At 41.6% G+C, this 14,474-nt stretch overlaps 1 protein-coding gene across 2 annotated transcripts in view; it reads left to right on the top strand.

The window, feature by feature from the left end:
- The first annotated feature begins 8,620 nt into the window (after positions 1 to 8,620).
- ASB11 (ankyrin repeat and SOCS box containing 11) overlaps positions 8,621 to 14,474 on the top strand; it is a 28,163-nt gene continuing 22,309 nt past the window's right edge. For both annotated transcript variants that reach the window (XM_089693628.1, XM_089693630.1), the window contains exon 1: positions 8,621 to 8,867. In XM_089693628.1, coding sequence (XP_089549754.1) covers positions 8,636 to 8,867 — 232 coding nt within the window. In that variant the 5' untranslated portion in view covers positions 8,621 to 8,635. The remainder of the gene's footprint in view (positions 8,868 to 14,474) is intronic.

The raw sequence follows: 14,474 nt of genomic DNA, 5'->3' as shown, positions 1-14,474 counted from the left end.
ACTGGATTAAGAAGGGTGATGTAATTTGCATCCAGGTTGAATTGCTGCACACGGGCACACCTTGCAGATAGAAAGAAAAGTCGATTTTTACAGTTTCACAACTGCTATAAAGAGATTGCATGAAGCTGTGAAAGGAGACCCTTGGGGCCTTGTCAAACTAGCAAATTTGTAGCAAATACAAATTTCTAAGCTTCTTTCCTCTGGTTGATTGTAGTGGACTACAAATCTTATCTAGGCAGCTACAAATCACTGGTGTGCCATGATCATCCGCTGTACATAAAATGAGTAGCTATTGAAGCTGGTGATTGTGCAGCCTGGGTGTCAGCAAACAGTAGATTGTGATCTACCAGTAGATCTTGGCTAGCTGTCTGGTAGATCTTGGTCGGGGTTTGTTGACCCCCTCCATCCCAGAGCATTACACAGAGTGCAATGCAGAGGGACTTTTTTGTAAAGTTGGAGGTGTAGTAGGGAGCAAGAGCCGCATAAGTTGATGTCTCTGTAGCGCTGGCTCCTACACCCTGTCATGGTTGGTGGGTGTAGCACTTGCCAAGCATGACCCATTCAAGTAAATGAGGCCGCTCTGCAAAAGCATGCAACCTTGTGCAGTACAGCAAATAAGAAGTTAAACAGGCAGCGGTGTGTTACTTTCTCACCATCTGCTTTAACCTCTTGGACCCCGCAGAAGCATGCAGTGGCCGGGCACTTGCAGAGTGGCCCCATTTACCTGAATGGGTCTTGGCTGACAGTCGGTAGCACCCACCAAAAGCAACATGGGGTGTAATTCCTGCTGCGTGTGTACACCTTTGGCTGGTGTCTCAGAAGCTAAAGCGGGTTGAAAGCGGTAAAAGCATGACTCAACCGCAGAGTTTTACCACACCCAGAGGGTGCTGCTGCCTGATACAACTAAGGGCTCATTCGCAAGTGCAGCAGGCACTGCTGGTCCTCTGCAAAGCGATCCCAGTGTGTTTGACAGGTAATGAGGAGGTAATATGTTGCCTCCTCACCACCTGATTTAAACACATAATTTCTTTGTAAAGCACACGATTGTAACACGTAATTAGAGGTTTAAATCAGGTGTGAGGAGGTGACACTGGCCGACATGGTGTCCGGTGATCTTTGACTTCTCTCATGTTGTTCAGGTAGATCTCCACCTTTTAAAGGTTGCCTACCCCTGGTGTAGCCAATTCCAAACTCTGCAAAGAGTCAATCCATCTGTACCTGGGCTCCATATCACTTGGAGTTTCTGTAACAACAACCTTTTATTAACTGCAATGCACTTTGTTTTCTAGAAACAAAAACACTAAGCAGAATGATTCCATAGCGGACATGAGTCTACCACTACAGGGAGGACAAGAAACAAACTGTGTTGAGATAAATGAGTAGTGCAACCTTTGAGCACTTTTTGTGTTGCTAGATGTCCTCAGGCAGCTGGGCAGCATCAGTCAACACCCTTCATCTGAGCCCAGGTCCTCCTGGACCCTCCCCAGCCCATTACTGGACAGTAAAAGGAGAAGCAGCCCAGTGATGAGTGCTGTTGCTTTGCTTTCTATCAACATATTTCTTGACAGCACATAAACTGCTTGGCTCCTTGTACTTCTTATTACTCTCATGCCCCAGTACCACTGTACAGGGACTGCAAGAAGCTGACACAGTACTAGAACAAATTCAGGTACTTACACTGCATATAAAAAAAGAAACAGTGATGTATTGCTTAACCACTTCAAGTCTGGACACTCACCCCCTTCCTGACCAGGCCAATTTTCAGCTTTCAGCGCTGTCACACTTTGAATGACAATTGCGTGGTCATGCAATACTGTACCCATATTAATTTTTTAGCATTTTTTTTAAGACAGATAAAACTTTATTTTGGTGGTATTTATTCACTACTGGGATTTTCAATTTTTTTTTGCTATATAAATGAAAAAGTCCAAAAATTTTGAAAAGTTTTTTCCTATCAAATTTTGCAAATAAATAATCTTTCTTCATAAACATTGGCCAAAATGTATTCCGTTATCTTTTTAGTAAAAAAAATAACCAAAATTAGTTTATAACCAAAAATTATAATTTTTCAAAAAAAGTTTTACATTTATTTTTTTGTATATTATTTCAGTTTTTTTTAACTAGCAATACATTGTCACCATAGTGACACTGTACTACTTGTGGGGGGTGATGAAGATTTTTTTTTTTTTACACTGATTGCTTTTATACCCATAAAGGCTGTAAAATTAATAATTTCTCCTTCTCTCTGTCTGCATTCTTGCAGCCATTGAGAAATTCTGTGAGAGCTGTGATTGGTCACAGCTTGTCACATGGTACAAGGGTGTTGTGAATAGCCTTGTACCATGTGACCTCTGTGATCATTCACAGATTTTACTAGTAGTAAGCAATGATGTCAGAAGTGGCATCTTGCTTACTACTATTCATGTGATCACTGATTGGCCAATCAGTGATCACATGAATGGAAGCTCACACAGAGGTCCCATACAGCGATCGGTGTTCCGCTGTGTCCTCTGGACACAGTGGTCACCGGATCGCAGTGCCGTGCGCACCCAGGGAGTGCGCACAGGCTAAAATAGCGGGCGTCGGTTATGAACGGCAACCCGCCCCTGCACTGGTCCCATCCAGCTGTTTATATACATGGGCTGGACAGGAAGTGGTAAAAGTGGAGCTCCACCCAAAAGTGGAAGCTCCGCTTGTTTGCCTCCTGCCCCCCTCCACTGCTATATTTAGGGGGGAGCGGATACCTGTTTTTGACAGGTACCTGCTGCCACTTCTGGCTCAGTTTGCCACTGAGAAGTGAGCTGGAAGTTCGGCCCCCCTCCTTCCTCCTGCAGTCTACTAGGACACTTCACAGGTCCCAGAAGACTGCTGGACCAATCAGGATGTACACCATGACTCGCGCATGCGCAGTGTTCACCCTGCTCTGCAGCCACAAACTGTCACAGCCTGTTGCCCACAGCTGAGATGCCGGTGCTAGGGAGAGAAGGGACGGCGTGGGTGAGCACATCGCTGAATCCTGGGACAGGCGAGTGTGTGTTTATTAAAAGTCAGCAGCTGCAGTTTAAGGACACTTGCCTGTCCAGGGATCCAGCGCCGTCCTCACTCAAGCTGGTTTTTCACTGGTCTTCGGTTCCCCAGTGCCAGCATGTTTACAAATGGAAGCCAGCTTTGAGTCCTAGCGGCTTCACAGCTGGCTTCATACTGCGCATGTGTGACCTGTGCTGCGCTTTGTGAATGGTCCCACAGCTTTCTGGTACCTGTGACCTGTCCTAGAAAGCTGCGGGCTAAGAGAGGGGGCACTTTGAACACCATTTACATATGAGGGCATGGCCTACATATGCGTTCACCACTATGTGTGAACATGGGGGGACGGGGGCACTTTAAACTTTTTTTTTTCATTATTTATTTAATGGGGTTTTTTGGGGGGGGGGGGTTTGCACTGTCCCTTTTTTAAATAATTTAATCACTTTTATTCTTATCACAAGGAATGCATGCATCACTTGTGATAGAAATAATTAGTGACAGGTCCTCTTTATGGAGAGATGTAGGGTCAATAAGACCCCACATCTCTCCCCTTCAATGTAAAGCATTGGACCAACAAAAAGCATTGATCTACTGCTTTAAAAAAACCGCCAGGAACCGGAAGTGACATCGCTCCGGTCCTCCAAGGGCATAGAGAGGAGTGGTGGCCATCTTTCCTTCACTAATCTCTATGCCCAGTGCTGGAATTGTTCGATGGTTTCTCAGCTAAGGCTGAGAACTACCGAGCAGTGGCCAGCGAGGGCGGGGTTTTTTTCGGCACCTGTAGCAGTGCTTTTTTTATATCGGCCGGCGGCCGAAAGGGGTGTTTTCAGCCGAAACGTTTCGGTCACCGAAATTTCGGTGCATCCCTAGAAAGTACAGATTGTTATGTACATCAGCTGTCTCAAAGTCCCCCACTACTGGAATCAAGCAATGATTTCCTGTCCTTGTGCAGTGTGCAGCTATAAATTCTACAAGGTATGCTGTGACTTACAGTCCCCTAAGGCTGTAAATATATTTATGCACAACAATAGTCAGAGCTAACAAAAAAAAAGGCATAATACAGGCACTAGAAGTGCATGAACCAAGGAAGAATACAACCACAAAACACTGATCTTCTTATAGAAACAAATTGGTGATCAAAGGGTTGATTGTCATGCATACTCTTTAGAAGCCCTAATAGCACCCCTTACCACATCTGAATTCCCAATATGAACCCTTTGAGAATCAACAGGCTACTCTTCTATTCATATTTTAGATCTGTTTGTGCTTCCTTAGAGTTCTAGGCCACCAAACTTACACTGGCCAGTTTGGCAGGGACCCGCCATTTTCGGTATGTGGCAGTCCCTGATCAAGTTCTGTCAAGGGGGATTGTTGGAAATCTTTTCCCAATCAGCTGTCAGAATACAATATCCCTACAAGGAGCCTTCCACCACCCACTTTGTATAAAACTCCCTCCCCTCATGCCAGGGTACTAGGTGTAATCCTAGACTCCCATCTGTCCTTTCAGCCCCAAATCCAATCGCTGTCTAAATCTTGTAGACTTCACCTCCGCAACATCTCCAAGATACGCCCGTTCCTAACCTCGGAAACCACTAAGCAATTTATTTACTCCCTTGTTCTATCTCGCCTTGAGTATTGTAACTCCCTCCTCATTGGCCTACCTCATCGCAGGCTATCCCCTCTACAGTCTGTCATGAATGCTGCTGCCAGACTCATCCACCTTACTAACCATTCTGTATCTGCCACCCCACTCTGCCAATCCCTCCACTGGCTTCCCATTGCCCAACGGATACAATTCAAAACATTAACAATAACATATAAAGCCATTTATAACTCTGCCCCAAATTACATCACCGATCTTGTCTCCAAATATCACCCAAACCGTACTCTCCGCTCCTCGCATGACCTCCTGCTCTCTAGCTCCCTTGTCTCCTCCTCCTATGCTTGTCTCCAGGACTTCTCCAGAGCTTCCCCCATCCTCTGGAATTCTCTACCCCAATTTATCAGACTATCGCCTACTCTGTTCACTTTTAGGCGATATCTGAAAACCTGTCTCTTCAGGGAAGCCTATCCTGCCCTCAGCTAATAATGGAATCTTCTACTCTTCCAACCAGTCCATCCCCCACAGTTACTACCTTTTGTACCACTAGCCCCTCCCTACTAGATTGTAAGCTCCAAGGAGCAGGGCCCTCCTATCCCTCATGTATTGAACTGTATTGTTGCCGTATTGTCTCCCATTATATTGTAAAGCGCTGAGCAAACTGTTGGCGCTATATAAATCCTGTATAATAATGATAAAGCAGGAATCTGTTAGTTTTTTCTTTTCAACCCGCTGGCTTGTAGCTCAAAGCTCAAAAATGCTCAACATGCAAAACCCCATTATATTCAATAGCCTTTGTTCACATCTGAGCATCCTGTCGCTTGTAGCTGAACACCTGTCACTCCAAAAAGTACATGAGCTACTTTTCAGGCATTTTTGGCCCCATTGGATTCAATGGGAACTCCTGAAAACACTTGATTTGAGTGTTTTTTCAGGGGTATTTTAGCCTATATTAAGTGATCTCCTTCCCCTAGTGATTTCCATTGGCTAAAACAAAAAGCCTGAAGCTTGAATACACATATACAATGCCTGTATACACTTGTAAAGATTCTTAAAAAGCTCAAATAAAAACTCCTGAAAATCACTCTGCTCGGGTGGGAATGCAGCCTAAAGCAAGAAACTGTACATACACATTTGATCAAAATGCCTGATTCATTCTCTAATCCCTTGTGCAGCAACACTTTGTTTTCAGCTAATCAGAAAAAACGTATTTCTCTGACAGGAGGAGAGAACACAGTGACAGCCTCCTCAATATACATCTGGATGGGACTTTACAGGCAATCCACATAGACAAAAATTAAACCAAAACAAACTGCGCTATGGATCTAGCAAATATTGAAACTCAACAATTAAAATGATAAATATTACTGGTGCAGCTTCTCAAGTGTGTTCCACTAATATATAAACAAAAATTCTTTGCACAGCGCTCAACAGTATAAGCAAACTTAATAAACAGTGTCTATTAAATGTCCAAAGAAAATAGCCTTCAATCCCCAATATGTGGTGTTTTCTTCATAAAGTGCTAAACCAACAAAGTGATTGGTGCTCTTAAAGTGCTCATCAATCGGTGACCGCCTTTGTGACCACACTCACCAGATCTAGTGGACCCCTTGCTAACACAACAGAGTCAGACGGCGCTTTTTTGGTGGATTACTCCTCCTGTCCTATAGACATAGCAGTGGATAACCTGTTCTGTGTTTTGTTTTGAGATTGGAAGAAAGTAACTTCAAGTTACAAAAAGTAACTTCAGTCTTTTATCACTTCTAGTCCCCTGATGTTACTTTTGAATTACCAGCCTGGATTGTGGATGCATCCATTTTGGCTTTGCATGTGCTTTGTCATTAAACTAGCAGCAAGCATACAACTTGCCAAACATCATACAGCCTTTCTTCCAATCTCATTACAAAACACAGAACAGGTTATCCACAACTATGTTTATTGTTGGAAGGAGAGAATGGAGAACAATAAGGTGTGAGTAGGATTCACCACAAAAGCGCTGTCTAGCTATGTTGTGTAAGCAAGGGGTACACCAGATCTGGTGAGTGTGGTCACCAAGGGGGTCACCGATTGATGAGCACTTTTAAGAGCACCAGTCACTTTGTTGGTTTTGCCTGAACATGGAGTAGTTTATGAAGAAAACACTATATATTGTGTATTGAAGGCTATTTTTTTGGGGCGTTTAATGGACGCTGTTTATTAAGTTTGCTTACACTGTTGAGCACTGTGCAAATATTTTTTTTTCCACATAGATAACTGTATAAAACATATGTTTTTATCCAAAACATTTAATAAAATTCCATAAAAACACTACATAAAGCTACACAAAGGTTCCATGATCAGAGTTGGGCACAATCTCTCATATCCACGGGTACAATTTCTTGTGTCCTGATGCGTTTTGAAATTACTCTTTTCCTCAGGAGAGCTGAGAATATTTATACAATCCCTATATAACATTTACAGGCACTTGAACTTTAATGGCTTCCCAGTCTTAGTCCGTAGGGTTCAATATTGAGTTGGCCCACCCTTTGCAGCTATAACAGCTTCAACTCTTCTGGGAAGGCTGTCCACAAGGTTTAGGAGTGTGTCTATGGGAATGTTTGATCATTCTTCTAGATGCTCATTTGTGAGGTCAGGCACTGATGTCGGACATGAAGGCCTGGCTCACAGTCTCTGCTCTAATTCATCTCAAAGGTGTTCTATCAGGTTGAGGTCAGGACTCTGTGCAGGCCAGTCATGTTCCTCCACCCCAAACTCGTTCATCCATGTCTTTAAGGACCTTACTTTGTGCACAGGTGTGCAGTCGTGTTGGAACAGGAAGGGGCCCTCCCCAAACTGTTCCCACAAAGTTGGGAGCATGAAATTGTCCAATATGTCTTGGTATGCTGATGCCTTAAGAGTTCCCTTAATTGGAACTAAGGCACCAAGCCCAACCCCTGAAAAACAACCCCACACCATAATCCCCCATCCACCAAACTTTACACTTGGCACAATGCAGTCAGGCAAGTACCGTTCTCCTGGTAACCGTCAAACCCAGACACGTCCATCGGATTGCCAGACAGAGAAGCACGATTTGTCACTCCAGAGAACACGTCTCTACTGCTCTAGAGTCCAGTGGTATCGTGCTTTATGCCACTGCATCCAATGCTTTGCTTTGCACTTGGTGATGTAAGGCTTTGATGCAACTGCTTGGCCATGGAAACCCAAGTTGCTGTTGTTCCCAGTTGCTTCCACTTTGTTATAATACCACTAACAGTTGACCGTGGAATATTTAGTAGCAAGGCTGGACTTATTTCACAGCTGGCAACTTATTGCGGTACCATGCTTGAATTCCCTGAACTCCTAAGAGTGACCCATTCTTTCACAAATGTTTGTAGAAGCAGTCTGCCTGCCTAGGTGTTTGGAACACCTGAATCCAATGATTTGGAGGGGTGTCCCAATACTTTTTGGCAATATAGTGTATGTGTAGAGTTTGGTACACACTTACAACACCAATAGATCATATGACATGCATGGCCCTCCAACTTGTTGGTAATTTTATTAACTGCATGCCATAGGATCTATGAATGGTAAAATACCCCCTTACACTGGAGGTCAGTAGGAAAAATGCCCCCTTACATTGGTGGTCAGTGGGAATGATGCCCCCTTACAGTGGTGGTCAGAATGCCATCCTTACAGAGAGATGAAAAAGATCATTGGTGTTCCGCTGATGGCTTTGCCAAGTAGTGTTGGTCCTGGAACTATTCAGGCATCATCAAATGAGAGATCAATCAGCTACAGCTCATGGAACCCCTAGCAACCTCTGGAGGAGCTCTATGGTCTTACAAAACCCTGGTTGAGCATGACTATCCATTTTGGGATATCAGAACAATAGATTGAGACTTGGTGCCCAAACACAGACAGCATTTGAGTCTGATGTAATCCTGTACATTTACTTTTAGGTTTCCTTTATTCCACAGTGAAATCCGTTCTGTGCAGTCAGACAGTGGAAAGTTCTAAAATAGACTTCCAGAGATGCCAAAAATAGACTGCTACACTACAAGCTGTTTAGCTGGACAGTTTGCTACAATGGAGGCCAGTTCTGTCCTCCTAGCTCTTACTAATATCTATGTAGCAATATTTGCCCTATTTTGTTTTAAACTTTTAATCAAGGTGTCCTTGTGCGTGCTCACACATTTTTACATTGTGCGGGGCAATCGGAAGGAAGCTGCCAGAATAGCAGAAGAGATCTATGGAATAGTACAAGGTAACATGATTCTTTATAATACGACTAAAATGTTATCATGTTTTATTTCCAAAATGATTTCCATAGCAGTTTGCAATAGGCTGTCTAGTAGAGGCTAATATACATATATTGTATGCTTCCTTGTGAGAGTTTATAATAACACATACATTAATATGGCTAATGGTGAGTCCAGTTAAAGCATAAGAAGCTGTTTTTTCTTCGGTATACAATTTTGTTATGATGTGGATAAGACTCATTGGTGGATCATACAATACAGACCAGGCATTTTGTGTAATGTTTTAGAATTGTATCTACTAGAATTACTTACTGGAAGTAAATGTGTTTTATACTGCAGGTATCTAGCTTAGAAGAAGCAGCAACATAGGATGTGGGCCTGCAGTGTAGCAAAGGCTTGTTTACCAAGATGTCACATCCTGTAAGATCACATTGCAAAGGACTATTGCACATAGCTTGTCATCCTTGCTAATACAAGTATGACACAATATTTGGCCTCCTGTATAAAAAGTAGATAAAAAGGAGTGTTCTCCATAGAGTTGTCACCTTTTCTTAAACCCAAACACTTTAGGGGCACACAGCAATTTTTTTTTGTAGTATACACTATAGGATTGTAAAATACCTGGGGCACCTTTGGATGCCCAAAGAAGAGTATTAATGCAGTATGCTACGTGTGCCGTGGAGAACAGTGGGTGTGGCCAAATTGTGTTACTAGTGGGAGGAGCTTAAAGGGGAATCGTTAAATATAACAAAAGCATTCTTGTACCCCCAAAAAATGCTTAGATTAATAAAATAAATGTCACTTTAAAAATATGAACTTAGCCTTCCTTAAAAGTGAACAGTCTCAGTTGGTAGAGCAGTGAACAGTGTCAGTAGTTTTTTTATTTGTATTTTTTTTATTATTATTATTTTTACAAGTTTATTTTTGTATTTGTTACAATTTTTTTTTTAATCAACTTTTTTTAAGAGCCCTGTTGGGGGTCTTTGTTGAAATATCAATCATAGACACACAGAGGTGGCTTGGGAGTGAGCATGCACAAATGCCCCCAGAGTACATGGATTTCTCTGGGGGGTACTCGACATGGGGGATGAGCCAGGAGTGCCAGTGGGAGACTCGAGAAGAAGAGAACATTTATTATCACTTAAAGTTGGGATCTCTCTAGAGTCTGGCCCAGCTGAGTGAACTTGGTCCTACTTCTCCTTTAATAACTTTTTGTAGTGGGCCTGGCTGTCTCATCGGATGTTTAATCAGCCTTCCCGAGCAAAACATATACACCTGTTATTGGTACATGTGACCTCCTGCTTCAAATGATATTGGGAGGTCATAGGCCTCATTAATACTGATACTCCTGCATTTACCTTTTTCTAAATGCAGGAGAAGTGATTTAGGAAGTACGAACAACTTTTCAAATCACTTTTTATGTGCTTAGATGTTCCTGCTTTTAGATACGTTTACATGTGTTTACTGCATTTAGTTGCATTTATTGGGTCTAATCAGATCCTAGATGAACAGAATTAAATTTTCCCTAAACGTAGCTAAACCGACCACACCTAAACCCGAATAAAGGCTCAGCGTGACTGGCACCAGTAAAAATCATTATGTACGTTTATGCGTTTAGGAATGGCCTCTAAATACATATAAATGCAAGTTTGACAGTGGCCAATGTGCATAAGGCCTAATGCAGGCCATAGACGGGTCAAAAACTGGCCGTTTTTGTAATAAAAAAAATGAAAAATCGGTTGTTCGATCGGCCGAGGTTACCACCAATGGTAAAAAAATCGGCCGATTTTCATCCCGTCTATGGATGGCTTTTAATTACTTCTGTCCCGTGCAGAGAGCTCCGCTATTATATTTGACATGAAAACGTATTGAGGTTGCAACAATTTATCCATTTGTATCCATTTTGGATACAGATGTTTTTATTCGGATACAAATAGATACATTGTTGCAACCGCAATACTTTTCATGTCAAATATAATAGCGGACTGGAATTCTTCTTCTTTTTCTTCTTTTTATACTTCTTCTTTTTCTTGCAGGTCACGGCAAAATCGGACGATTTTTTTCCAACTTTACCGATAAAACAAATGTGGCAAAACCCCGAAAAATGGCCAACCAATTAACCCACTAACGGTGCAAAAATCTACCAATTTTTTTTTCGGCTGAAAAAATTGGTAGATTTTTGACCCGTCTATGGCCTGCATTACTCTTCATGCTGATTTTTTTAAAACATATTGTACACTTTTGAAATTGCAGCAGAATCTTTGTATGTCTGTGTATATATACACAATCATTTTGAATGAATAGTAATATAATAGCAACTAGTCAAATCATTATTTACATAATAATCCAGTAAGCCATTGAAAAAAATCTTAACAATCGGAAGCAGCTCTTCTGCACCATTGACAGATTATTAAAACCTCGTTGTCCTTCCACATTACCAGCTTCAACACTGCTCTGTAACACATTCTTACATTTTTTCTTTCCTCAAAAATTGACAAAATAAAGCATCAAATTCTTACCACACCACATGTTTCTTTCACATCACTTCCTGACCCACCCAGTTTTACTGGTTCTTCTCTCTCCCTCTTCTTTCTGCACCTCTGATGAAATCTCGAATATGAAATCATCCACCTGCATACTTGATCCTATTTCTATCCATTTATTTAAACCCCGTTTTAGTTCTCTATGCGTCATTTTTATATCATAAATATCATAAATGATTCCCTTAGCATTGGTTTTGTACCAACAATCCTCAAAACTGCTGCCATCACCCAGGAACCAAAAAAACCCAACATAGCTCTGGACAGTTTAAAAACGTTTGCCCAATATCTAACTTACCCTTCCTTGCCAAGATCCTTGAGTGTGATATCTCAGTTACTTAATCACCCGACTTGAAATAACCTATTTGAACCCCTCCAATTTAGTTTTCGGCAACTGCACAGCACAGAAACTGCCTTGGTCAAAGTCATTAACCACCTCCCATCCGGCCGTTGTATATAAACAGCCGGCCGGTGGCAGTGCAGGGGTGAGTGGCCGTTTATAAATGACCTCCCCGCTCCCTGCTTGTGCACACTCCCTGGGAGCGCGCAGCACCGCGATCCGGTGCCCGCTGTGTCCTCTGGACACAGTGGAACACTGATCGTCGTACAGGACCTCTGCAAGGTCCCGATCATGTGATCACTGATTGACCAATCAGTGATCACATGCAGAGTAGTAAGCAAGATGTCACTTCTGACATCATTGCATACTACGTGTGAAATCTGTGAATGATCACAGAGGTCACATGGTACAAGGCTATTCACAACAGCCTTGTACCATGTGACAAGCTGTGTCCAATCACAGCTCACACAGTAGTTCTCAATGGCTGCAAGAAAGCAGCCAGAGAGAAGTAGAAATGGTTGCTTTTACAGCCTTTATAGGTGTAAAAACAATCAGTGTAAAACAAAAAAAAAATCTTCATCACCCCCCACAAGTAGTACAGTGTCACCATGGTGACACTGTACTGCTAGGGTGACAGTAAAAAAAAAAAACATAATAATATAAAAATGTAAAAAAAATGTTTAAAAATTATAATTTTTGGTTATAAACTAATTTGGGTTATTTTTTTTTACTAAAAAGATAACGGAATAAATTTTGGACAAGATTTATGATAAAATATTATTTATTTGCAAAATTTTATAAGAACACTTTTTTAAAATATTTTTGGGCTTTTTCATTTACATAGCAAAAAAAAAATAAAGATCCCAATGGTGAATAAATACCACCAAAATAAAAATTTTATCTGTCTCAAAAAAATGCTAAAAAATTCATATAGGTACAGTGTTGCATGACCGTGCAATTGTCATTCAAAGTGTGACAGCGCTGAAAGCTGAAAATTGGCCTGGACAGGAAGGGGGTAAAATTGTCTGGACTGGAAGTGGTTAAGGACCTTCTGTTAGCCTCTGGCTTGCTAAATATTTTTGTTCTACTAGATCTTAGTTCTACCTTTGATACTGTAGACCACAGTCCTTTACTCTCTTGCCTTGAAACCATATTTGGAGTCTCAGAATAGGCTCATTGTGGCTCATTTGTTTTTCCCTCTTGTGAGTTGTAGTGATTGGATTGAACCAATGACTGGATGTGACACCTGGGATCAAATAACCTTTGGGTGATTAAATGTTTATGCTAAACAAACAAATCTTTCTGGTGAGTGGGGTGTCTGGAGGGGGGAGTGACTCTCATGGAAAGCACTGCGGTGATTAAAGTGGAACACCTGAAGTTGAAGTCTAATCTTGAAGGACTTTATTCATAGAAGGACATTTAATGGTGGACTTCTCTTTATGCACCCTAATTCACATGGTGGTGGATAATATAGAGCAATTTAGATCATTGATGCCCCTATTTTGTTATATGTGGATTGGTGTATTTATTGTTGTTTTTTTGGTGTGTAAAGCACTGTTTTGTTAGGATTTGCTCCAATACTACAGTGGGGAAAATAATTTTTTGATTCCCTGCAAATTTTGTAAGTTTGCCCACTTACAAAGAAATGAAAGGTCTATAATTTTTATCATAGGTATATTTTAAGTGATAGAGACAGAATATCAACCAAAAATCCAGAAAAAAATACTTGATACAAATGTTATAAATGGAGTTGCAGCTCAGTGAGTAAAATAAGTATTTGATCCCCAAGCAAAACATGATTAGTACTTGGTGGAGAAATCCTTGTTGGCAAGCACAAAAGTAAGTCTTTTCTGGTAGTTGGTTACCAGGTTTGCACACATCTCAGGGATTTTGGTCCACTCTTCTTTATAGATCTTCTCTAAATCCTTAAAGTTTCTTGGCTGTCGCTTGGCAACTTGAAGTTTCAGCTCCCTCCATAAATTTTCTATAAGATTAAGGAATAAAGACTGGCTAGGCCACTCCATGACCTTAGTGTGCTTTTTCTTGAGCCACTCCTTTTGTTGCCTTGGCGATATATTTTGGGTCATTGTCATGCTGGAAGACCCATCTTTAGTGTTCTACTTGAGGGAAGAAGGTTCTCATCCAAGATTTTACAATATATGGCCCCATCCATTGGCCCCTCAATGTGGCAAAGTAGGCCTGTACCTTTAGCAGAAAAACAGCCTCAAAGTATAATGTTTCCAGCTCCGTGGTTTACTGTAGGGATGGTGTTCTTAGGGTCATAGTCAGCAATTTTCGTACTCCAAAAACGGTGAGTTGAGTTGATGCCAAAGAGCTCAATTTTGGTCTCATCTGACCACAACACTTTCCCCCAATCCTTCTTTGAATCATTTATATGTTCTTTGGCAAACTTCAGACGGGCCTGTACATGTGCCTTTTTGAGGAGGGGGACCTTGCAGGTGCTGCAGGATTTCAATCCATGGTGGCGTATTTATTTACCAATGGTTTGTTTGGTGATTGTAGTTCCAACTGCCTTGAGATTCGGAATGTACCGATTCCGAATATTTTCATGAGTACTCATAAGCAGGAAAATACTCCTGATACCTTAACCTATACTTTGCTGTGCAATTTGTGTTAATGGACGCAAATTGCACCGCATAGATTAGCCTGCGATTTGAATAGGAATGTGATTCCTGTCCAAATCACATGCAATTTCCCCATTGCTCCTGTGT

Source organism: Staurois parvus, unplaced genomic scaffold, assembly GCF_062004578.1.
Source record: "Staurois parvus isolate SC_StPar_1 unplaced genomic scaffold, SC_StPar_1.0 ptg000635l, whole genome shotgun sequence".
In the NCBI taxonomy this organism is placed as follows: Eukaryota; Metazoa; Chordata; class Amphibia; order Anura; family Ranidae; genus Staurois; species Staurois parvus.
The sequence above is the reverse complement of the archived record's forward strand: the minus strand, read 5'-3'. Positions and strand labels throughout refer to the sequence as shown.